Genomic DNA, 27,425 nt, shown 5'->3' on the forward strand with positions numbered 1-27,425 from the left:
AGTAGCATCAGGAAAGGCCTTTGCCACAGAGAACTTCACTATCAGAGCTTTTTCATGTCTGCCTTATTACTTTTTGGATAAAAAGAAAGTTTGTAACAATTTAACTTTCAATATCTGGTCTTTCATACCATTAATCAATGCCCATGTTTATTTCTATTTTTACTTACACATCACATGGCTGAAGTTGAGTCATTCTGGCAGAAGGATTCAGCACTGATGAAGTGGCATGTTGCCACTTCAATGACTTTAGTCCTGTTCTGTGCAAGCCAGGGAACATGAAAGCACATGATGTGGAAGTTTAGCATAGTTTTTTGTGACTAGCAAATTCAGCTCTCCTCTGTCCCTAAGTTTTAGTGTACCTCTCAAAGTGTGTATTGTGAGACCTTACAGCTGTAAGCTCCAGTAACTCACCTAAAGACTCTTGAATGTGAGTATGAACAACTTAAAAATAACACATTTGAAAGACATGGTATGAATTTGTTGGGATTTACTGTAAAAAAAAATGAAAGAAGTTTTTATTTTTTTCCTCTGTGCTAGTGAGCATTTAAACAACATGTTTTCCTAGACCTATGATGTCTAAGCTGTTTCAAAAGTTCAAAACTCAAATAAAACTAAACAAAACAAAACAGGTCCCAGTGTCCCAGCTAATGACACCCATAGTGTGGGAGGGTGCCGTGCTTCCCAGTGTATGCTGGACAGCAGCCTTAGAGGGCATGCCACAGTATTTGCCAGGAATGCCTTCAGCTAGGTGAGGAAAGCCTCCCACTTCTCAGCCCAGTACTCAGTTTAATAGATGCTGGGAGGGAGGGAGGGAGGGAGGGGAAGTAATTTACTTAGTTCAGAGTAGAACTTCCAGGGCCACATAAAGTTGCTTCAAAGTTTGCTTTAAACAAAATATTAAATTAAAATGCTACTTTAAGAACAACCAGGTAAGATTAGTATCAAATATCACCAAAATGCCGAAGAAATGGTAAGAGGGTTTTGTGAAACAGCAAATATCAACAGGAAATGTACCTCTCTGTGCACAGTAGGGAGGAAGAGGAGCCAATCAATAGGGGACTAATGAAAGTACCAAACAATTAAATTGCCTCTGGCATTGCAAACGAGAGCTGTAGACGAGTATACATATAAACTCAATTTCCAAGGTCAGAAGAGGACTCATGCAGCCTGCAAAGCAGTGGCATCAGATCACGCTTAAGAGATTAAGAATATTTTAGTTGAACAAAGCTGCCCAGCTGGAAAAACTTACAGAGATCGCATGTTTGTTTCTTGGCATTTTCAGCATTCTTCTGAGGGAAGGGAGACCTTTCCAGGAAAAGAAAGGTATGAGCAGCTTTTCCTCAAAGGAAGGTTTCTGCTTCAGATTTTAATTTCAGATGCCAAACAAATGTTATGGGATTTTTAGGACTTGCTAATTTTTGCTTTTTCATGTTTTGTTCTCTGTTTCACAGATGCTGCTAGGACTGAAACTGCTGCATAGTTGAGTTAAACTGTCCCCAAAGTATTTTCAGCCCAAACAGAAGCAGGATATCCCAGTAATCATAAGGAAAACTTTGTTCTAACCCAGGCACAAAGTTGAGGTGCTTTTTCAGTTGTGTATCTAAACACCTACTGTTATTTCTAAGTGGATTTTCCAGGATTATTTACCACTAGCAGTTGAGATAACTGGAGGCATGAGACTGTTGCATTTGCTTTGAATTTATTTTAAATATTAAGATGACAGATTCTGTGAACCAAAGTTCAACCATTTGTACTCTTGCAAATGAGTTTTGTGCTGTGGACTGTATCTAAATGTACAAGAAATTTTTTGTCTGGATACATCTGTTTGTCATTGTGGAAAACATAATCCTAAAGGTAAGTTTTCAGGTAGGTTTGTCCTGATGTAGAATAAAGTCAAGTCTATAAAATTATATTGGTGTCTGCCAAAGATCTTCTCTAATGCTGAGTTTTACATTTGAAAATGAAGATTTAAATTGTATCCTTGAATCTGTTACTCTTGCCACATCCCTCAGAAAGCTGAAGGGACCTTGAGTCTTTCAAGTCTGCTTTCCATAGTGCTAAAATCACAGGCAGCATTGCCAGTACACTTAGCAGGTTTGGGATCCAGCCATGGGTTGAACAGGGCTCTGTTTCCACCACCAGCAGAAGGGAAAGTGCTATAACAGACTCATTGCAAGGATGAAATTATTTGCACATTAAAGAAATGAATCTCTGAAGAGAAAATCAATCTGGTACTTGATGCTTGATATTTAGTCTATATTATAAAATATCATTACTGTAACAGAGTTTTAGAAATCACTGCAACAAAGATATGAAGGTTACATAGGAATGAAAAAAATTCCTGCTTGAAAACTGCAGCATAAGTCCAGATGGTGCAAAATGGCTTTAGCATTACAGAAAACTGAAAGCATCTTTCTTTTTGAAGGCCAGAATCAAAGTTTCTTGTGTAAAATATTATTACCTTCCACATGCAGGGTTTTTCTTTTTGCTAAATTCTCTCTTTCAGGACCTTATTTCCTACCCCTCAGATTGCCTAAATCTAAATACAGTAAAGAGGAAAGCACTATTGTAAATACTTGGAAGATCTCCCATCGCCTCTATCCTACAAGGAACGGCTGTCTGGGTTTGTGCCCTGATTTCACCTGCATGAGCCTTGGCAGAAGGATGAAAGGAGAGAGCCATGCAATTTTACCTCCATTAGGATCTCTATTTTCTCCCCTGAGGTGAACCCATTCTTGGAAGCTTTCATTAGCCAAACTGTTCCTCTGAAAGAGAAGAAGGACCCTTTCTCTTTTTGGTTGTGAGGCCTTGTATGATCCAAGTTTTTTCTGGTAACTGTTGAATTGAGAAGTAGGCAGCTGTACATGAGCTCCACTATTTGAGCTTCTCATATAAGAAAACTAACTTATCCATGCCAGTTTTATTACACTTGTACTAATAAAGGATCTAGCGCAGTTTTCACAGTATATTTTGGCACAGGCACCACTAAAACCTTTCAACTGAAAGGGCACTGTACACTCCACTACGGTCACTGGCAGCAGGTGCTTGTTCTTACTGCTTTCTGTTGTGGCTTTATAAGTAGCATGACAAATCCAAAAGTCCTGGAGCTGAAAGCAAGAGATACAAATGAAAGGTGCTGCTCACTGTAGGTGGACGCGGTGCTAAGTGTGCACTGCTCTTCCTCCGAAATGAAACAATGCAGCAAAACAGACCCAGTGAAATCTGGCTACCAGAAAATGAGTAATTTCTGCATGACTCAGTTCTAGGATGGTTTGAAATGGCCACACTGTACCCCATTCCTTAAACTTATTTCAGATCCCAAGGACTTGAAAGTGGTAAATGTGTCATCAATATTTAATGAAAACCCTGGGGAAATTTTGAGAATTACAAGAAGATAAATGTGCCTTATACACTGAGCAGATTAATGGGAAAACATTAGAAAATAGATAAATATGTCATATATGGAATGAATCAACATTGCTTTTAGAGTAAAAGTGGTTGGAGCTATTTGAAAATATCAACAAACACAATTAAGGATGAGGTAATCATCAAATCATTTTAACAATGTCTCTTCTCAAAGTGCATTAAAGAAACGAAGCAATTATGATTATAAAATTAGTAGAGCAATAGGAAATGTAGAACTCCATAAATGTTTGTAAGTGATCATGAAAATAATGTGAGGACTCAGGAGACACTTTCTACTGATAATAGTGAATTACTCACAGTAGTCAAAGCTAAGTCTACCAAGACCTGTAAAATATTTTGTGAGAATGTCGATAGATAATGCAGTATCTGAATAAATTCAATACTGATAAATACAAATCAGTGCAAAACCTACCTTAATTACACATTCACAATAATGGTTTCTAAATGAGCTATTGCTACCCAGTAAAAAGATCTTGCAATCCTTGTGAGTATTTCTCTGAACATTTCACCTCAGTTCACCTCACACAAAAAGCTAAACTGAATGCTATGAATTATTAGGAAAGAAATAGGAAATACAAAAGAAAACATCATCATGCCAGACTATATGTGAATCTGGAATGATAACGGTGTCTTCAGTTCTAGTCACATCAGTCCAGAAGTTCTGTTCTAGAGCACAAGAGGTGTAAAAATGGTCAGCAAGGATAAAAATAAAAAAATAAAAATCAGTTCCCATATGAGAAGAAGACACACTCTCAAATAGAAGAGAAAGAGCAAGTGGGTTATTTGTGTTAGTAAGGAGCTCTAAATTCAGCTAAGGTGCAAGGGATGAGGATAATTCCCTGTGCCAGTGGTGGATACTGCTGAAGCACGAAAATCCCCTCAGGCTTTAAAAGAGCAATCTGCACATATTATCACCTTCAGTAGGCTCTCGTGAATTTACCAAGCCTATGATTATATTTTTATTGTTAATCTAATCACAGCTTGATAGCAATGTTTTTCCTGTATATGATCAAATGAATGGTACAGCAATTTTCCAAAGCCCAAGGAATAAGGGTAACAAAGCTCACATCTTTTACAAACTGGCAAAATGAAACATTTATAAAATCTCATATTTTAAAAGACAGATATAGCTTTACAGTAGGGGCTTTCCTAAAGTGGATGTGGTTTTGGTATCAACCCACAGTGGATTTCCTGTCATCCATTCATCCCCCAAGCCACATAAAGATTTTCCACTAACAAGATCCTTCTGCAGTAGGTTCCACAGGTCAATTATCTACTGTATGTTAAACCCTTTTTCTGTTTGTGTCCTGCCAGCATCCTCTGATGTCCCTTACTGCAAGACAATATTTTGAAAGGATCCAGGCTACCAAAGCACCAAGTAATAACACAGACCCAGCCTGCTGGCATGTCTTCAAGAAGGACCATAATTTAATAGAAGATAAATCAGAAAGGACCATAACAGAAAAGCAATATGAATGATACATTCTCTCCAGTTAGCAGCTCTGGTGCACTGAGAAGAACCAGACTCTCTCCTAGCTCTGGCAATGCTACTTCACCCCCAAACCCCAAACTGGAAAAACAAAAGTGTAATTTCAATTGTAATTATTATTCAGGCAACGTTTCATCCTGATCTAATAGCACACAAAAAAGATTTTCTTTCAAAATAAGTCTTTATTTTCTGCAATCACAATCTATCACGCATTATCTATTTGGTCCAATGTATTGCATTTGACTCTCTGGTCTAGTTGAAATACATTTTCCCTGAGAGGGTGTAAATTACCCAGATTGCCTGCCTTTGAGAAGGTGACCTTGCTCAAGGCACCATATCTATGCCAGGCACAACCACATGGCTGTTCCTCAGTTGAAGGCCATGGTGCCTCAGTTGGAGGCAAATCTTCCCAGGAGGTGAGGATTTGCAGTGTCCTGTCTGAAAAACAGAGCTGCCCACCAACCTGTTTCTGGGAACATCTCCCTGACCTTGACATCCAAAAATTTCTGATTTGGCACAGCAATAAAAGGGCAGCTGTCAGTCTGAGTATCAAAGAGCTCTGGGCAAGGCTTGCTAAGGATGCTAAGAACCATGGTGTGGTAGGAGCCTGGCCATTTCCTGTGCACACTGTGGGTACAGATTTGTGGCCTAGCAGGGCACAAGAGCAACCCAAGCCACTCTGCATTTTGCAGCCCAGCTCTGCTTCTGTGAGAGCTGTGACTATACCAAATAACACTCAAATTATTATTGTGAAATAGGACTGAGTTTGTCTTTTGCTCGTTAATTCACTTATGACTTCCACTGTGTTTTATTATCATTTATGTCTCTTCTCTGCTCTTTGGAAATAATTTTCATTTTTGCTAATCAGGCTGGTAATCAAAGCCTCCAGTTCCAGATGCAAGTCTCCACTCACAAAGTCCCTGAAGGGCTGATTGCTGGAAACTAGGAGGATGCGCCAGGGAAAGAAACACCCAGCTGCCCCTGCTGCAGCAGCCACAGCTCCTGTAAGCGGGAACACAGCTCTTTGTGCTATCTCAGTTCTTACATTCACACGAGTAAAGTGGAGGGGGGAAATTTGTGGTTTAAAATAATATGGAAATGCATGTAAATTACCACTTGATATGTGTAATACCTGTTAAGACAGGAGACAGATTTCCTATTCTCATTTGGCTCTGAAACCATGGAATATTCTGAGTTGGAGGGGGTCCGCTAGGGAAAGAGTCAAAACCAGACAAAAAATATTGAGTTTCTCTAATGTTTTGTTTGTCATAAAAACTTGGCTGATTATTCTTGAATAATTTTTTGCATTATTTTTGATCCCATAAAAAGCAAGAATGTGACTTCTGGAATGAATTTGTAAGTATGCTCACAGGTTTATTTTGCCATTATTTAACTGTGTTTATCCCAGAGGCTCAGAACAAGGGTTTTAAAGCTATTAAGTATTGGCCTTAGTATACTTTTATTTCTGTTAATGCAAATGTGACACCCTGGTTATACTTTTCCCATAGACTGTTGGGGGAGTTTACCTCAGTTGGGTAGCAAGGGCATTTTCAGTTTTTAAACACACTTTAAAGTAGTCTGATTAAAAACAGGGCTACTTTAGACATCATGCCAGCAGCCCACTCTATAAACAACTGCCTAAGAAGTATTTACTGGTACAGTTTTGGGATTCTCTTTCTTTCTCTGTCCTCTCAACAGAGAAATCTGGGTGATGAAAGACCCTCATGATGATTACTTTGAATCTGAAATCAGATTCTCTAAATCTGGGGTCTCCTATCCCAGGTTTGCTTAGCTTCTGGGTATGCTGCCACTCTGAGCCTCTTTTTCTCTCCAGTAAAGCTCCTCATGGTGGTCACATGAATGAGCAAAACTCTTCTTGTCACGTAACTTACATGACACGGACTTCTGCAGCTGCAGAAGAAAGTGCATGCAAGTGCTTTGTGCATAACCTGGGGTGTCTGCTCATACAATTAATAAAACTTTGGGTTAGCAGCTAAATCCACCAGCAAGCTTTTCTCTCTCTCATTTCTTCTGAAAGCTTCTTAATTTATTTGTGTGATTTTCAGGCTAAGTGTTGGTAGGATTATGAAGTTGCTTTACTATTGGGAGAGTTTAACAGAGATGCTGCAACATGTTCACACCAGACTGTGCTAGCTCTCTGTTGGGCTTGTTTCTATTTTTTAACTGGCCTTGCACAAACCTCCAAATGTAAATAACATGGTTAGTGAAGGATGAATTACACAAAACAGCTGAACTGAGCATTCCCATGTGGCATAGCCTCCACCAAAGGAGCACTGCAGGATGACTCCCAAGTAAAGCACAGGAAGGAGAAGACTATGTGCAATATGGAGATTTTATCTGTGTGTTCAGTGTCCATTGCCATAGGATTCCATTTGATTTTGTCCATTGGCTTCCTGCACCTTTGTGTCTAATCCTCTGGGGCCAGCTGTGGCTAAAGCAAGCTTCTCTTTGGATTTCTCCAGAGTGAGGAAAGGAGACATGGTGAGGAAAATGTCCAATATTTCAACAGAGGCAAGTGCTCTGAGATTATGTTCAAGAATAATGATTAACAAATGTTAGCTAACACTTCTCTGAAACCTCCTTAATCTAATTCTTGCAAGGACCAGTTTGAGTCTGGAATACAAATAGTAACATTAATCCACCCATGCGTAAGCTAATGTAGTATTTGGATGGAAATGTCTGCTCCTGTGGAGAACAGCCCACGTGACAGATGTGGATGTGGCGAGGCTGCTGGGCACGCTGTGGCTGCCCCAGCCTGGGAACAAGGTCTTGTGTTGACAGCTGCCCTGTGCAGCTCTGATAGAGGCTGGCTGAAGGATGTGAGATGGGGTGGCAGCAGGTCAGCAGTGAGGGAATCTGGCTCGCACAGCTGGTGGGCCAGCACTGGTGGAGAGGGTGGCAGATGGCAGCTCAGCACCATGGAGACTTCAGTGCAGGGGACTGTGGACACCAAACCCTCTCCTCCTGTTCCATGCCCGCCTGGCCAGCAGAGAGACTTTGGGGTGGGGAGCATGTCAAAGCTTAGCTCAGGAGTTTGTAAAACCCCATTTTTTAATGTGTTACGGAATAAACAATAATTTTATGCTTTTGAGTTTTGCATGTCCAATTTGTGGAGTTTCTTTATGACTGGTTAAAAATGCCCAAACAAACTGACCTGAACGAGAGGTCGCAACACATTTTGAGCTAGGACCTGTTCATGTTCACCTTCCCAGCCCAGGTTTTCCTGTGCTGGTGGTGTAGGTTGTTCCCCAGTTTGGTAGATCACATTGCTTTATCCAGAGAGCAGGCTCCCCATACAGTCTTTGGGCCTCTCTTCATGACCCTGGTGACTTCACCGACTACAGAGTAGATCCTTCTTCCCTTTGATCCCATGGCCTCCAGCTTCTGTTACTCCACCACACTCCCTAGTGTAAATTATGAATGTATATAAATTATTAATTCATGCTGATGATCCAGAAATGCTACAGCAGTAAAAAACCCAGAGACTTAGTAAGTAATTATGAAGGAGCATCTCTGCAGTTATGACAGATGAAAAGTGGTCTTCCGAGAGTCTGAGGTTACAGGATGGCAAAAAGACAAAATGAGACAAATTGACCTGTGACTTCTCCATACTTATCTTTGCTGTAACTCACTAAATCCAGTGATTTTTCATAACTGTTTTGTCTGTGTCATTTTCAAAGTAGTACACCCTTATATACTGAATGTGCAAGAAGTGTCTAGTATATAACTAAGAAAGTTCATTCCCAGTCTCTCAAAAAATGCATTATGTCATTTTATTTTTCACAATCTTAAGGTACAAATTAGGGAACGTAGGTGTTCGTCATTTGACTGACCAGATGCAGAGACCGCTATTTTTTTGCTTCATTGCATCCTTTATTCTTCTAAACATTTGGACTTACTAAATCTTTTTCACACTGGCAGCTACCTTTGAATTTTATCATTGGTTGCTGGTATTTCTTCTTGGCTTTATTCTTCTGTTTTGTTTTTCTGAGTTATGACCGAAGTTCAATCATATCAGCATGTTTTCTTCTTCTTATCTTCTGAGTGTTTCAGTGCCTGAAGTTCTCTGTATGACTAAGAAAAGAAAAAAAAAGAACTAAAAGTAAAAATTATTCTGGAAATGCTTTCTCTGAGTTTTAATTCAAATTGTAATTTTGATAAATAAACCCCTCCAGAATCTCTAGAGTCAATCTTGACCTCAAATCATCTCTGCTGTCCTTATCTGAAAGAAAACCAACTTTTATTTCAAATAAGCTTCTGCTGAAATCCTCATGTGTAATTTTTTAATCATCTCCTCTTAACTACCCTAATTCTGCATTTTGGATTGGTTTAATCCTTAATCACCAAGAGCAAAAAGGGGCTTTATTTTCCAGCAATAAGGAGAGTTCCTTCAAGGAACAGTTCCACGTCCCAGTCTCTGCTAACTGATTTTTCATCCAAGAGTCACTAAACAAAGCACATAAACAGCAGTGGGAGCAGAGACCACAAACCAGCAGTCAAACTCCAGCTTCTTGCTGCAGAATTATTTGCTTATCAATGCCAGAGTGCCCTTTTTGCTGCGCCAGGAATGGCAGGCATATCACTTTTTGTTTTCCCATGTACTGTTCTAATTATTGCTCCACTATGAGTGTGTTTTATTTCTCAGCCCAGCCGTCTCTTGGGATTGATTTTCATTCAGTACAAATGTTCTCATTATAAAGGCTTAACATGAGGAGAATATAAATGAGAAGATGAGTGCATGCTAAGAAGTTGCTTATACAGAAACTGTATTGATCAAAGGAACAGCAGAGTAAAACACATGTCAGCATTAACGTGCTCCTACTTCCATGGTTCAAACAGTTTCCTTTCCCATAAGAATAGTGCAACTCCTTGCCTCTGAAACCAGGCCAGGAAAGACTTTGTTTGACTGAAATAAAAAGTGCAAAGCATTTCTATAGAAGATCATGGTATGGCACTAAAGAGCTCTTTGAAAGCAAATGCTTCATCGCTTTAAGAGATTACCCCTTGTCACTATGTGAAAATTTACAGAAGAATCGAAATTCCGAAAGATTTCACAAATTAAATTATTACATGACCATGACTTGGAACATTTTTTGTAAAGCTAGAACACCACTTACTTTATCCAACTGCTCGCTAATCATGCAGCTGACCCACTCACCATGTTGGTTCTGGTGAATCCCTTGGGAACTGCTTTTTTCCAGTGGTTTTGGGCTGTCCTTGCTGCCTCAGGATCAGACAGTAGTCATTGACAGATGAAGACTTCAGCGAACAGTCACACAGGCCCTCCTTTGACCTCTGGCCCATTGAGTGAGACCAGAGATGTCTCTGCAAAGACATCAATCTCTTTGGGATGTCAGCAACAGCTTCTCCCCTCCTTCAAAGTGATGGAAATAGCTGAAAGCCACAGTAGCAGTTCAGACCTTAATTTTTTAAGGCCAAGACAATATACCACTAACAGCTGAACAGAGGTAGAGGGCATTCACAGATAAAACACTGTTTTGAAAAAGACTGTGCAAAACCAAGTCTGAGGCTAAAAGCAGAGTGAAGCAACCCTCAGATGTCTGGCTACCAGAGTCCACCTGAGGCAACCAGATTGCCTCCTGCCTTCCATTGGGCTGCAGCCAACTCTGCAGGAAGTATTTCATCTGCAGTGAAAAAAGTTTCAGTTTACACTTCATTTCACAAGCATATTCTTGGACATAACTGAAAAAAAAATTAAATGTGTGTTTTTGCTAAATTTCAACTTACAAGTTCCACTGAGGGCAGCGGCTCTGCTCTTCCATTTTTCCTGCGTGCTTACTACATAAATGTGTAGGATATCTCTCAAGACTTTTAAAAAAGTCAGAATTCTAACAAGAATATATGAGTCATGTCTAGACTGACATAAAAATGAAGCACTATCATTCTTGTCACCAGAATGAAGCATGGCTCACACTCTGATCCATGACACACTCACATGGTCTTTAGGTGAAAATAGCACACAGAGAAGTGTGCACAGTTATAATCAGAAACTTCTATAAATATGTAACATGAAGCCTCTTGAATCCTAACTTACAGACTGTATAACCTTGCCAAGAAGTAGTATTGTAACAAACAGTTCAGTAGGACCATCAATAGATACGGGGTGCTTTCCTGTGTGGGTCCCAGTATTTGTCTATCTGGACACAGCGTTCAGATCTGACCTTAACCTCCAACCTGTTTTAGCTTTAGGTCACCTTCAGTCACCACAGGAACACCATTTAGTTTCCTTTTCACCAAGACCTTGATGCACATTCAGCTGGTGCATTACCCCTTAGCTACCAGACTGAGCAACCTTATACCATGTGCACCTGTGCTTGGAGACAGGGGTTTCCACAACAGTCTCCCTTCCTCCATCAGAGAACTGGTGTCTGTTAGTCAGGACTTACATGGATTTACTGTCACTCTGGTTACCCTGTCAACTCTTAAACAGCTCTGATGCACAGCCCAACAGTGCAGGGAATTTACGGCATGGGCTGCTCACATATCCAATGCATGCCGTCTGCAACTTTTTCGGTCTACGCCTGGACCAAGCCTAGATGTCAGGAAGTTTCTCAGTAGGTCATGGGCAGTTCCAGCTAGATTAGTCCTGGAAGATGAGCTACTGCTTTTAAATCTGTCACAGACAGCTCTACAATCAGCAGCGTAGAAATACTCTTTGAGTATGAGCAAACTGGAAGGTAGAACTGAAAACAAAACATGGACAAAAATGCACCATCTGTTTTGAAATGCCAACGCTTTCCTAGAATAACCTGTGCATCACTACCTTAAGACATTCCCCAGAAGAAGAGCTTATTTAAGAAACAGAATTGTTGTCTGAAAATGATTTTTAAGTGTGAGGAAGGCAACATATTTGTTCTGGTGGGTGCAGCTCCGAGCTTCACACCTGCCGATATTAGGTTCAGTCTCTATGTATCTGCATTCTTCAGTCCTCACTGCTCCATACAAGAGATTTTTTCCTTCAATTTGGCAGCCAGGCTTCACTCCAGTGAAAAAAAAAATAAACAGAGAAAGCAAGAAGGGTTGTCATAAGAGAATGAACCCAGATGCAAGTTTTTTTTCCCCCTATTGTTTTGAATTTTGAGTAAATAATAGTCATGTCTTGTCAAAACCAGAAGTAAAGGCTATTTTAAGAGAATGTGAATGGCTCAGAAACACAAGCCCTGTTGCTTTTCTTGTCTCAAAACACCTGAAAATTAAAGATGGGTTTGGGTTGCTTAAACATAGGTATCCAGACTCTTTTTAGACGCTCTGGGGTGTCCTCTCTCCTACAGTTTCTGATCCAGTAGAACATGTCTCCTTTACAGCTTGTGTCATACTTGGCAGACCCACGCCAGTACATCTCAGATGATGCCTAGACTCAGGCCCTTAACTCTCCTAACATTTTTCAGAGCTGCTATTCTTGATGCCATCCATAGGAACAGCATGAGCAGGCTCTCTAATAATGAGGTCACCCATCAAAGTGCCTGGACATAAATTCAGTGATTAATTTCCAAAGTTTTACTTGAAACATGAGAACAATAACTCTTACAAGCTGGATGATATAAAAAGGCCCTTAGTCATGGAAATTACTTGCATAGAGGAATGGGAGATGAAAATCTATGATTCAGATACAATACAATAAATTGTTTTCCTGTTTTCACAGCTGAGTGTCTGGTTTTGTGTTTTTATGTGCAAGTTGGATTTAAATTGCTTGATAGCCTATGAAAAGCTGCCTCTCAGTTATCTCCAGGGATGATTTCAAATTCAGATTTATTTTTTTAATTTATCATTCTAGAGTATTTTGAGACTACTCCTTGAACTCACACTTCAAGAGTGGACCTCTAGGAAGTTGTACCCAGTATTTACTTCTAAACATGTGCTGCCCAGAATATAAATTAATCCCAAGAGTTTCAAAGTTTTGTCCTTGAAAACAAGAATGACTTGGGCCTAGTTTATCTGCATGATTTCAGCAGCCAGGCTCCAGAGCAGTATGCTGTTGGCACAACACCCACAGTCAACTTAATGGTGTGATACACTGGAGCACTATTTTTGTCCTGTAACCCTGTTACTTGCAAGTACTTAATTTTATTCAAGTCCATTTGGAAACAGGTGAAAACGTACACAGAGTGCAAAGGAAAAATGTTTTATTGTGAACATGGCATGTATAAGATGCATTTCAGAATATGCTGTTATATATCAAATGAGGAAAAAAGACCTCTGACATGAGATAAATGAACAGTACTTCAGAGAAATGAAGAACATGCACACAGCTGTTCTAACAGCACAATTCTGATACCAATCACAGGATATTATATAGCTTTTATGACAATGTTTATAAAAATTGCAAATATTGGATCTACTCCTGCATTGTTGTCCATCATCCAAATCTTCAGTGAATCTTGCAGGTGTGTGGAGGGAACAATGAGAGCAAACTGACACCCCACCTCAGGCAGCAGAAGGTAGAGATGGAGGAAACATCAAAAACAAAAGACAAAACCACTGTTCTACAAAAGTAAAAAGGCAAATATTATCCCAAGGAATATTATTATTTGCAAGAGAAATCTTAATTGCAGCATCCTGACTCCATTAAAGCCAAGGAGAGTATGCCATTGAGATCAGTGGAGTCTGAACTTCATACTGAAATTTAAAACATTTTTGCATTAGTGTAAACATCAGCAGAAACTAAATGTCAGCATCTATACAAGTATTCAAGTGCTGTTTAAAAAAACCAATTAAAAACAGACAATGCTAACCCAAAATGCCAGTACATATACAAAAGGCAGATAATAAAAGAGAATTTTCTTTTCCAAATATACATTTTGAAGTATTTAAAACCATCAATTTTAGGGAAGGAGTATATGAGAAAAAACTGAATTATTTACAATGATAAAGGAAGGGCACAGTGTTTGCTCAGATCTATTTGAAACCAGTATTTTTCCACTTTGGAGTCATGACATATACCTGCACACTCAAACATGTTTCAAAGCAGTGCTGAGAAATGGCTGTACTTCATTATTATGAAATATAATCCTTCTGTGCAAGTATTTCAGCATGATTCCTCATAAGCCATTTACACCCTTTCACATTTTCAGTTAAAAAATACCCAAACAAACCAACCTGAAAAATTTCTTGCAGAAATATTTTGTCTTTAAACAACCTGATGAGATTTTACATCATGGCAATTTACAGTCATGCATTTGGAGACTCAGAGTCAATACAACTTTTCCATTTACTGTTAAGAGTTGTGCCTGTCTTCAAACAGTTCTTTGCTAATTTTTGTGCGGATCTCAGGACTCGTTAACAGCTCCTTTATCTGATTCAGTCTGGGTAACAGGGCCTGCGTTTCTCTGCGTAAAGCTTCCTTTACAAAGTCTGCTTCATGGCTCTTTCCTAGAGGAAAAGAACAATATAATACATTTTATAACAACTAATGTGATTTAGTCATTAATGTACAGAGATAAAGAGATCGTACTTGGTTTGGACAGTAGGAAGTGCTCAGTCTTTTGCCCATAGTGATTTTTTATAAAAAGGTATTTCATCAAAAAATATAATTTACATGAACAAATGCTACCAAAATGTAAAGAACAGTACAGCATCACATTTAAGGGAAACTCTGTCTTATTACATACTGTGTAATAGTATCTGCGGTGAGTATCTGTAGTGGTAATTTTTAGCTTGGGATTGACTACTGTTGACTAGGAAACAGCACGTGCTCTCACACAGAGCAAGCAGCCCTGCAGCACTGCCAAACCCTCAGGTGCAGGGCATCGCTTCCACTTATGGCGAGGCCTCTTCCACAGCCATCCGTGACAATCCGAAAGACAAATGCAAAATGTTCAGTTTCTCTTCAAAAGCAAGGAAGGGACTCTTGGTATCAAGAGCGAGTGAAGACTGGAGCCGCCTGCTTCACCACTCGTCTTTTTTCCACTGTCCATCCCTCCCAGCATTCGACAGATTTTCAGCAGTGCAAGCACTTATTAAACCAGTAGACAGTGTCCTTCAATTCAGAACAAACTTTTGATAAGAGACTCACAAAGCAGAGTGCCTGACACCCAGGACCACTTAGCAAATTTCAGCAGGGAGCTGGGACATGGTTTTGTAGTTACTCTTGGTGGGATATTTGCTCCCAGGCTTTTTGCACAGTGCTCACTTGCTGTTATCATTGTCGCTTGCTGCTTCCTCAGTTTTTGCAGGGCTTCCATCAGTCTGTCTGCTTTTGTTTTGTGTTTCTTCTAAATATTGCTGCACAGCCTTCAGCACTGCATTCTCCACCAGCCTTTTGCTGAGGCTCACCAGCTCTGCATCGTCTGGCTCTGCTGCTTGTTTTTCACCTATGCGTCACAACAGACAAGAGAAGGAATTCATTGCCATGCAAAGACAGTAGCTATGATTGTATCAGGAGCCTCTGGCTTGAGCTGGATTCTAAGTTATTAGATGCCTCTTCCTGATTGTAAAAAGTAATTTCCCCCCTCCTCAAGCTCAAAACACAGAAGTGTTCCATAAAGATGTGCACAGTGTATCAGATCAAAGTTATTTCACTGTTCATGTTTCTTTTAGCACTCCAGCAAAAGCCGCTGGCTAACTCTATGAGCACTCATTTAGCTTAGAAGAGTAAGTGTGCAAATTTAATTTTTTCTGGCCAACAATCACCTGTGACATCTGGGCAAAGATCACAGAGTATTCTGAGTTGGAAGGGGCCCACAAGGATCATCAAGTCCAACTCTTAAGTGAATGGCCCTTAAGAGGATCAAACTCGCAACTTTGGCGTTATTAGCCCCATGCTCTGACCAACTGAGCTAATCTCAGGGTCAAACATTTCATAAGGTAAATTTACACTTTAGCAGCATTCCTAAATTTAGGTGCCACCACGTTGTGATTTTGCTTAATAAATATAAAATCTATCTATTCATTGCTTGTAATTCAGGAGTTTCTCATAGGAAAAATTACTAAAGTACAGGTTACACTTAAAGCACAGGTTACAAATATTTTTCTAAACAAAGCATAAAACTTAGAAAAACCATATAATCCCTCCCTGCCTCTCTTCTATCTTCAAGCTCTAACATCAAAGGATTGTAAATACCAGCAGTCCATTCTTAAAATATCTGCTGATAAAAACAAGAAGCTGACATTTCCCTGTTTTGCTAAAGCTTCATACAAATAACGTATACAACAAAACAACTGTACACATAGTGAGGATTCTCATACATCATTACATGTAATTTGAAATGGTACTTTTCCATTAAACATTTTCCTAAAAAACTCTAAACTCTACTGCAGAATCCTTCTTTTACAAAGATTTTGTTCCAGGAAAAGCAAATTTTCCTGTCCAATTTTCATTGGTCATGCCATTTCACAGCCCCCTGCACTAGGTAAATAACTGTTTCCCTCCATCTACATTTAAAGGGCATATATTTCATGTCTTCTGGCATTTGCATTCTGCAACCAGTAATAAGAGGCTGCTTAGTCACATGCATCTGGTGAAAGGGATATTATTGTATGCTCTCAGCACAAAGCTTTGTACTGTTCAATTACCTAAATTTGTCATTTTTCATACGTGTAAATTTATTAAAGTTTGCCAGCACATATAGATAATAGTTATAAAAGACTTTTATTAGTCTTCCTAGTGGACTGCACAAGCTGGGAGTGATTTCACTGATAAAACATAATTCATATGGGGATTCAAGGAGGAGAGAGAGAAGCAAACATTACTCTTCGTATTCGGAGGTAGTGGCTCTATTAGCTGTTAATCTGATCATTCCACTCTGGAACAGCAGCTCCTCCAGTTCTGGGCCTCCACAGCACTGTGACTATGGGCAAGGAAGAACTGTGCTCTCCCCCTGAAGAATCACCAGACTACATCTTGGTAAAGCATTTCTTTACATTTTGGAGAAAGCGTAGATAAATAATGTAAAGATATTAGAAAGAATATCTAGGGAGATAATTTTGGTTAAAACCAAATTAAAAAAAAATATAAGAATACTTTAAAAACAGAATTATCCAAGCAGAAATATTTTAGGCTAATATGCAAGTCCAACGGAGGCAGAGGCATTATTTTCAAAACCAAATAGCTACATACTCCACATTCTCTGACTCACTGTTTACCATATCCCTTCACTATCTCTAAATTCTGGGTCTAAGTCTATCCTTTAATTACATGAAGGAGGGACTTAATTCAGACTATTCTCTCTCAGGGCATTTATGAGCAGCATCTCCTCACAGCTTTTCTGAATTGATCCCACACAGTCCTTTGAACGAAGCCCTTTGATTCCTGACTTTCTTTGCTTTTAGTAAAGATGCTCAAAAAATGTGTTGGTTGCCCTGGTGTATTTATTCACTAGAAAAAAAATAATTAAAATACTTAATGATTATTTAAAATAAAACTGTTTTCTAGTTGCAGAGGCTCTTGTTTTTCAGAATTGCTTGTGGGCCATGGAAATCATCACTCACACAGTGGTAATGATCTATCCATGCAACTCGGAACAAAATCAATGGGAAATATGGTGCTCAGCCACTCTCACACTTGACCCTGTAGTGCTTAATATGCAGAATATGACTAATCAGTCACAGAGGCCTCCAGATACCACACAACAGTAGTGATTATATTTACTCATAATGTAATTTTAGTTGTAGTACATCACGTATCATGGTCTAAAAAAGGCCAAGCTCTTCTCCCATGAATACTTTCTCATTTACAGATATATGTATAAAATCCACATATCTACTATTGTGTTTATGATTTCAAAATAAGTAGGTAGCTCACTTAGAAGTACTTTCTCAAGCATAAAAAATGTCAAATTACTTAAAATGAGCCTTTTAAAAGTTTATATAGCTACAGAAGGTTTGTGGGTTTTTGTTTGTTTATTTTTTATTATTTTGAGATATTCATGGCTCATCAGAAGTCTAGGGTGAAGTCTGTAGCACCTCCTAAGAGAGCTCTGCACTCCCACTGGCAAGACATACACAGCCTCTGACTGACGTGTGAATGCAAATGCATGCACAGCCTTGCATGAAGATTGTGCTTGGATTTATCCATGCAGCCACCTTGGTGCACTGGCACATGGGCCTATATGATTCCCTGATGCTCTGTTTCTATTCTCATACTCCCAAAATAGCAGTTGTGGAAGGGTCTGCAATGCCGCGGTTCGCTGGCAAGGAGCTGGACACTGTTCTATCATTCCTCTTCATGACTGTTGAGAAAATGAAACAGGCCAAGTAATAAAAACGAGTATTGATCATCTGTATCTACTTGGCAATTTAACACACAGATCTGTCCTGTTTCTATCTCTCCTTCCATGCTGCATCTGCTGCTCGCCTGCTTCTTCAACAAATAGAATTCCTTTGCAGCAGGCAAATGCTTCTTTGAGTGGACTGTCTGACATTATTGGAATATCTGTAAAAGTCAGTGCAGATATGACTGTTTTAGATTTAAAAGGGAGGTTTAAAAATTCCCACTTGCTCTGTTTGTAACCTCTGCTCTGAAAAGGTAACAGATATACCACAGCACTGTATTTGCATCAATGTTGTGACACTGCTTTATTTCTGTGCCTATGAATAAAAAATTTCAACTGTCTTTTCCTGCATGTGGCTCAGAATAAAAATGAAAAAGCCTTTCATTTTGTTTATCCCAGAATTCTCTTCTATAATTTTCAAAATATGAAAACCAATTCATACTCTGTGAATGTACCTCAATGCTGTCATGCTAAGCAGTGTTTTTCATTACTGAAACTGAAGCATACCAGTTGTCCTGAAATGACCACAATTTTTTACAAAGGGAACTATCAACTCCACAGAATTATTCAAAAGGGGCTTTATGATCCTACATCCTACTGCTAGCAGTTATGGACACGAACCAGATGCCTGCAACCAAAGCCAAGTTTGGATTCAAATTCACTGGTGTATCTTTCTACTGGACTAGGTTTACTTTCCAAGTCTACACCCTCTTAGACATTACAAGATTGTGAGCTGAATTTTGAAACACTGTGTTGGAACAAATCAGATATCATGGTCCTGGTACAGCATTTTCATGGCCCTGACACAGCCTGTATTAGAGTGTATGTAGTTATCTCAGATTTGGAGAGAGGCATGACAGTTATTTGAATCCCTCTATTGTTCATATGATTAGCCCATGAATTGCAATTTTTTGTAACAGATTTAATTGAAGGAAGCAACAGGGGATCCCTTTTATAGGAAAAGCCAGTTTTACAACCTTTTTCCAGCTATGCTCCAAGACAATGTTCTGCAATCCTTCCCTCATGGCCTCAACACACTGGGCTTTGTTTTTCCTTCCAACAACCTTTCTTGGCAACAAGACAATGATAACACGGGGAAAATTATAAAGGAGAGCCTTAGTATTTTGAATAGGTGATTGAGACCAGCTGAGAAATTTGTACTCTGGTGGCAGAGGTTCTGCTCTGCAACCTGGGGAGGGCTGTGGTAACAGACATTCCTCCATCTACCTTTTGGTTTATTCTAATAATTATTTCTAATAGAGTTTTTACAAACTCTATGAACACAGATATGAGCATGTGCCCATATCTAATCAACACAGTAAGTACAGACAGGAAAGTCACAACTCTGAACATTTCCTTTTTAATTAAGAAGGACTTGCATGAAAAGTCTCTTAAGTGGCCACTTAAGGAATTGACACAAATAAGGCACTGGGAGGAAGGGTGAAATTACAATCTCATTGTGACATGATGGTGATGACATTTCTGTTGCTGGATGTTCCCACCTAACATCTAGCAAACTTCTTTAGGTTTACATATATTGCTCCGCAAATACAGGACTGTCTTACAAGGCAATACCAATCTGTCCTTCATGCTGAATACACGGGTTTCTAGTTTGCTGGAAAGGTTTTTGTATTTAATTTGGCACACCATGGAATAAACCTGATACAGTTAGGAATTTCTAGTAAAGAGGAAATTAAGAGTGCTGCAGCTATTCAGGGAAAATGGTGCTCTTGCCAGATTCAGTAATGATGGCAGGAATACCTGCAGGACCCTTTGAGCTGCAGACTTGGCAAACATGGTGAAAGTTTGTTTTGTTTCACACAAACCCCTGTGAAGCTCTGATATAAATTTTCTGACCACCTCTAAATGAAGAAAGAGGACGTGATCTGCTAAACCTACTCTTCCTTCTGCAAGCACTGAGGGATGTGATGCCCCAGGCACGAGCCTACAGAATAACCAAATTAAAATATAATGTAAGACTCTAGTCCTGGCATACAGGGAGTTCTGCTAAATATCTTGGTTTTATTTTTCTGTTAGAAGAGACCTGCTGATAGAGAAATTCCCTGACTCCTTTAATGTAGTTTAACACTTAAATTGAATTAATTTATAAGAAGTCTAGTGCAACAATCAGGAAAGATAGCAAAGTGGGTGAAGGAAACAAGATGGCTTTAAAAAGCTGAGTTTTACTTGATTTTTCTCACCAACACTCTGGTAGAGAAAACAGGCCAAGTTACAGAAGTGGTTTTACATAGCCACAGTAACATCCACTGTGCAAGATGGCAATGGGAGAACCAAAGGATTGAGGCAGATTGTGACAGCAAACATCCAGGCAACATTATTCACTCCACACCATTCACAGTGCTGCCTGATGCCAGCAGCTCACAGGAACACAGAATAGGGCTGCTTGGGTCAGCAAGCCTATCAAGCAGAGCAGAAGAGTTCCTACTTCCTCTAGGATGCAGCCAAGGGGGAAGCATCCTGCTGTTTTCAGAGCCTAAAAGAGAGAGAGATCAGGCTTCCCAGTTTTCCCAGGGAAAAGTTGAATTCTGGAACAGGACAGACATGTCAGTCCCTTGCCTTCAATCGGCCTCCAGAAATAATATTGAGAATGTAACACACTGTGGGTGACAGTGTAGGTTGCTTCCCCATCAGCCTTGGTCACCAGTGACCACAGACAGAGCTGGATGGTCTTGAAGGCAGAAAAGCACCCTGCTACATCACCCAGCTGAGGGAGCTGTGGGCCCAAAACACGCAGCAGTTAACCAAAAGAGTATATACAAACATTTTAATTGCCACAGTCCAAATGTTCTGCCAAAACCTTAAACCCTGCTCATGGACCTGACAACCATGAAAATCAAACGTTTACTCATAAGCATGACAAGGCAAGTAATTTAATAAACATTCACCTCTTGTTACTGTTTCCTTATCCTTCCCATAGCCTATGTGAACTTCAGTTTCACGTCTTTCAGATTCATTTGTTACTATACAGCTTCCAAAGGGATGCTATTTTGGCTGCGACTTTGCCATGCTGCTGTCAAGCATACTAAAAAAAGTAATCTTTTTTGGACTAAGACAGATTGTTAAACAAGTGTTAATAAATGAATCTTAACAAGCTGAATCTGTGTTATTGCTCCTCCTGAGCTCAGAAAAAGACTCCATACAAACTCTGACAGTCTCTCACATAGTACATCTCTTTCCCTGGGGAAAGTGATTTTGAATATATTTGTAAGTTATAGACAGAAAAGTCAAATTTTAATCAACATGCATTTTCATTTAATTATTTCAGTTGCAGTAACATGAGTTGTGAAACACAGCTGCATACTGTTTGAATCACAAAAGGAAGATGAAATCTTGCAAAAAAAAAGATATAATTGCAATTCAAGAGTATGTCCAACAGTGTCTATAAAATACTGTAATATTTTTAATTTGATTTAATAATTTCAAATACTGTATGATTTTAATGGAAAAAAACGTCACTTGCAAGGTGCTTTTAATCACCTCTGTAATCAGACTTAATTAGATTCTGAATCTAATGGAAGAAGGTTAGAGTCCCCTCTCTTGGTATGAGCATCTTACATAAGTTTGAACTGGTAACATAACTGCATCCAAAGGCAGTCAAAATAGATGGGTCAAAACCTTTTCCCCTAGAATTTTCCTCTTGAAGGAACTGAACCCACTTCACAAGCTTCTTAGGCAAACCATGAAGTTACATGTTTTTGAACATACGAGTAGTATTGTTGCTGTCTTTCCTTTCATGGATCAAGTCTACAGAATCTGACCAAATTTGCTAACAGCTTTGGGAAAACTAACAAGACACCCTTAAGTCAATTTGAATTGCATTTCAAAAACCCCCCTAGCATAAAGTACTTATCATGGCCTTTCCTATCAGAGTCCCCTTTATCTATTATAGATTTTGCCTTAAATAATGTATTTAGCTTTGTTCTTTCTTCCCTCCCTTTTGTTTGCCACCTAACTTCCACTTTAAATGTGGTGGGTTTCTTAAGAGCTGGGATTTGAGATCAGTTTTCATTCTGATATTGTGAGATGTAGCTGTATAATGTTCACTGCTCTACCACACAAAGGTTTGTAAATATGAAACTTACTTTTGACACTTGGAGAGTACTAGTATATAGAAGTTTAGACCTTTCTTTAAATGGTCTGGTCCTGAACCCATAAAACCACTGCTTGGGATCTTCTTCAGGACAAGATGTTCCCTAACTTTTCATCTTTCTCTAAAAGTCCAAATATACCCACTTGCAAGAACACTGAATCACAGAATGATTTGGGTTGGAAGGGACCTTAAAACTCATCTAGGTCCTACCGCCACTGAGATGGGCAGGGACACCTTTCACTAGACCAGGTTGCTCAGTGCCCCATCCAACTTGGTATTGAACACTTCCAGTGACTGGGCATCCACAACTTTTCTGGGCAACCTGTCCCAGTGTCTCACCACCCTCTTTCACTTTAAAGCCATTGTCCTATCACCTGTGCCCTTGCAAAAAGTCCCTCTTGATTTCCAAAGCAAAATATCTCAAAGACAAGAAAAGCAACAAATTCAGACATGTGCTTTGTCATAATGAATTGCTCTGTACCATGGGAGTGTTGGTGACCTCAGACATATGAAATCAGAATAGCTGTAGATAAAGAGTTAAGAATGCTGAAGGTATGACTACAGCTCACTTAATCTAATTCACAGAAATCTGAAAATTGTTGCTAGAGGATAGCGTAACAAAATCTGTGCATGAAAAAAATCCTGAAACATTACCATGCCATAAAACTAAATTTAATGCAATCAATCCTTCATATGAAAAAAACAGACTTTATAATCTAGGGCAAGAAAAAATTGAAAGAATATGAGAGGACAATACTGATTTTTTCCCATCCTATGTTCTTTATGAATAGTGCAAATATCCTCATTTGCTGAACAAGCACCTAGTAATCAAAATTAACATTATTCTTGAGTCTGCTTCACCATTAAAAATCAAGAATAATCGAGTCCTAATTACTTTTTTAAACCAATGGGCCTTACTTCCACATCCTTCCTATGCTAAATATAAAATAGTTATAGAAGCATTTTCTTTGTGAAACAACATAAAACTCCTTAAAAAACATCCATTTCCCTAACAGCAACACTTCTTTAATGAGAGTAAATCCCTACAGCTCTAACACTGCATTCTAGCAAAAGAATAACTCCCCCTCCCTCTCTTCCCCCATATTTCTACTTCCTCAAACTCAGTGAGTCAAAGACTGTTCTAGCAACACTTCAGTGAAATCAATCCAGGAAAATATGTCTGCTATGCCAAAAACTGAACTAATCATCACAATTTTTACCAATTTACCCCGTACCATAATGGATTGCTCATTACCATGCCTTAAAACTGATGGTTCTCATCTCTTTACACTCCTTCTTCCATTTGCAAATTTTCTCTCTACCTACATAATATACACAGTTCCACACCCTTCCGCTTTAGCATCCAAATAATTCTAAATCTGTCCCATAACATCAATAGAAAACTGCTTATTTATGCCAGCTGTTCTTTTGGGACTTTATTTCTATCAGGCTAAACAGTTCTAATCTGGAGTTTCATGTATTTTCTTCATCCTCTTATTTTAAAGCAGTATTTTTCTCAGCCTTTCCTCAGATCAAGAGTAAAAAATAAAGGGTGGATATTCCCACCATAACCAGTTTTTGCATTTCTTTTCACTCTATTCAGAACCAACTGTGTAATCAAAAGCAGGTAGTTTAGTTTGCTTTGCCTTTATGTTTTCCATACAGAAAAGTTCTCCCATTTCTAGATCTGGCTACAGGAGCCAAGAAAAGTTTGTTAAGGATGAGAAAAAGGAAAGAAATGGGCAATAGTTGTCCTCAAGAGCAGATTATGTAATTCATGATTTTGAGATCTCCTGAGACAGGAAAGCACATACAACAGCTGCTCAGCACAATGCCACGTGGTTTGACCTCCAAGAATGCAGGTGTAGCTCCACACCGAAGGTACCATGTGGGGCATCAGAAGCAGTAACCCAGAGCATTTGAGAACTGGCCTGTCCTCACAGCCTGGGTGCAGCACCACAGGCATCCACACATTCTGCTGCTGATAAAGAAGCTTATACTTGGACAGACCTCACCACATATCATGTTTTTATCTAAAGTCTAATCCCACAATATTTTCTTATTTTATGACTTCTTTAAAGATTATGGCTTTAAAAAAAAAGGCAAAGGGAATGAAATAGATCTCTTAAAGTAAAATGATGCTTCTGTTGGAATGGACTTATTATTATTCACTTGTGCTGAAGCAGGCATTACAGGCAGTGACTCCATGATCCAGGCTGTATTGTGCCTGGCCCTTCTTCAAAATGTTTCAGACTAATTACAACAGAGAACACACACACAATGTATAAATAGGGCACACAGGTGGGGGTCAACATAAATTAACATTTATGTCATTAAATCAGAGGATCAACTTTGCTTTAAAACACAAAAACACTACAGCAAATTTCATTTCAACAGAGAAACGTAAACCCTGACTTTAGAAGGGGGTTCAATCCCTAGAACTCACCACATCACAGATTACAGTTTGTAGAACTGCAAGAATAAACTCATCATTTTGTGCTGGGAAAACATCTCACATTGTATTAATGAGGTGTATGTGAAAAGCAAAAGGGGATCTGAGAGAGGAAGAAAGGAAAACCTTTTTGATTGCATTAGGCTATATTGGATGGTAATGGATTTTTAAGACAGCAAAAAATGTACATTTGCTGATGGTACTCAGCCACAGTAAGCGATACAGAAAACATGGCTGAGTCTTAATATGTTTTGTTCTAACCTTGTGCTTTGTAGTAAAATGAAAAATTGAGTAAAACGTCACTGAAAAATTAGTGCTAGGATGTGAAACAGATTAACACAATAATAGACCATGGGGTAAGACAAATCACCTCTTAGCAAAAGGATACAAGTTCTCTAGCGAGTGAAATGAATTATCCATGCCTGAGGATTTTAACTCACAGGAAACTTATCAAGTGCACAGATCAAATTCACCTGAGACTGGCAGATATTCAAAGTGATTAAGCCATCAGCAGAAAAGGTAAAGTTAATGGCAGATTTTGAGATTTGGGGATTGGGATCCAGAGAAAATACCTAATAAGAAGTGAATTTTCTCGACACCAATTTAGGACAACGATTCTTAAGCATCATGAGAGTTACAGGCAGGGTCAAGAGCCTGAAGAAAGTCTGGCTGTGTATGCCACCATCAGAGTTACAAGTCTAAATGTACTGACTATTGTACAAGTTTGGCAGGGCCAAACTGGTCATTGGTACAGTGTATTTCTAGCTACTTAAGGCTCAAGGACAGTCTGCAACCAGTCCATTTGCCTTTTAAGACAATTTCCTATGCTCCACAAAATTATAGAATGGTTAGGGTTGGAAGAGACCTTAAAGATCATTTAGTTCTAACCCTTCTGCCATGGGCAGGAACACCATGCTAACTTACATACCATATACAACCATATAACCCAAATTCCTCTAAATCCCAATCTCTTCTGTCAGTTCTCTACTTTAAGCTTATGAAAACAGGACCACTCAAATTTTAGAAGTGGCAAAATGATTTGGCATAAAACATTATTAAACCATCAGTAATCAGCTGCTGAACAAGGTGCCAGTATGCCTTATTATGATACTTTCAAGCTATCTTATTTTCCACTTTGCCTATAATAATTTCACAAATAGTATCAGACCAATGCCATCTAAAGGACAACCCCTCATTCGACCAAGGACCTGTTGTTTGTCTTGCCTTCTTTGTTTGTCTGCCTTAATCTCAAAATCTTGCTCACAACATTGCAAAATGTAGACTCTCTGCAGCCCAGCATCTGTCACTGACAGGAAGCTTTCCCTGAAATATATACAAAATGTTCTCTCTTGTTCTTATTTCACATGATGCAATAGAAGTAATCCCATGCTATCCTAACAGTTGCTTAATAATGTTAACCAGTTCCTCCTCCTGCCTTCTGTCTTTGTAGCTTTTTTTTTTTTCAAAACTAGCTAGCTCCTGCTCTCACAGCTCCCCAAGATGTAGCTCCACAGCTCCCCAGGCATATTCTGGAAGCACAGCCTGGGCTCCTACTTCACATTTCAAGCATCATATTCTTTTGGAAACACAGTACTTCCTCCAAACATCAATTTCCTCTGCTCCATGAGCTTCTCGAACTTCTAAGATAAAAGTTACACCGATCTTCTCAGGGCAGATTTAGCTAGCACTGCACGCATGCCATTTCTGCTAAAAGGTTATAGGTCTGGTGGCACATGACCTTGCTGGACAGGAAAAAAGAGATAGATTTTGGGGTTTGGTTTTTCCTTCCCAGAGGTGAACTTTTTCCACAGATGAAACCTGTTTTCACCCCTTTTTGAAAGAGGACTGAGTATACCTTCCTGACCATTCCAGGTCACTACAGAAATGTCAAAATTGAGAGTCTGATTATTAGACCATATTCTAGTTTCTAGAGACCTTTAGTGAAACAAAATAACTCATTTTCTCTTTCTTAATTATATGGCATCTTTAATGGAGGCTGTGTGGACCAATTTTATAATTTTTTAAAAAATTTAATTTTTTAATGGTTTCTGGAATTAAGGTTAAAACATGACTGCCTGCTTCCAGGAATACCACTCTCCATTAGCAAACAAAGCACTCAATTACCTAGCATTAAGTATCACAAATCAGACAGTATAAAGGGAAAAAAGCACATTTAAAATATCATCTTAGGAAGAAGTAAGACAACTACCACATTTTGGTTGTATAACAAACACTTTCCCACCCTCAATGTGGCTATTCTATTTCTGTAATAGCTGTTTATTCCATATGCTACAATTTCTACATTGTGAGCAGCTCCACTCTAAGCTCAGGAATTAGGTTACAGTAGGACTTGTCATAAAGCAATAGAATAGGTCAAAGCAAATTAGTTTCTAAACTGAAGGGGTAGCTGTTCTTATATAGTAACAGAGAATGGTATTTCATGTTTAGCATGTAGCACTTTCTATTTGGCTGTAAAATGGATTTGCTTATGGATCACTTTCGAGCAGAGAAGGAAAATTCAACTTGGGTTCTATGTTGACATTAGACAAACACCTGTCCTCACAGTACCATGAAAAGCATCTCTGAAACCTGGTGTTTCATGCAGAGGCACCTGCTTATGGTTTACACAGGTGAGCTATACAATGCTAGTACTTGTTGGCTCTAAGGCCAATTAGCACAGGGCAACTCAGGTCCATC

The 27,425-nt window shown here is 39.1% G+C and overlaps 1 protein-coding gene across 2 annotated transcripts in view; it reads right to left on the bottom strand.

Annotated features, from left to right (window-relative positions):
* Nucleotides 1-13,063: 13,063 nt before the first annotated feature.
* The window catches only part of AKAP7 (A-kinase anchoring protein 7), an 83,634-nt gene continuing 69,272 nt past the window's right edge, over nt 13,064-27,425 (bottom strand). The window contains exons 8-9 of one of the 2 annotated variants that reach the window (XM_069010763.1): nt 15,087-15,267; nt 14,224-14,326 (exon numbers count right to left, since the gene is read on the bottom strand). In XM_069010763.1, the coding sequence (XP_068866864.1) occupies nt 14,314-14,326; nt 15,087-15,267 (194 nt within the window). In that variant the 3' untranslated portion in view covers nt 14,224-14,313. Of the gene's footprint in view, nt 14,327-15,086; nt 15,268-27,425 lie in introns of both variants that reach the window. The other variant, XM_069010764.1, reaches the window with a different exon arrangement.

This window comes from Aphelocoma coerulescens, chromosome 3 (assembly GCF_041296385.1).
Source record: "Aphelocoma coerulescens isolate FSJ_1873_10779 chromosome 3, UR_Acoe_1.0, whole genome shotgun sequence".
Classification (NCBI taxonomy): Eukaryota; Metazoa; Chordata; class Aves; order Passeriformes; family Corvidae; genus Aphelocoma; species Aphelocoma coerulescens.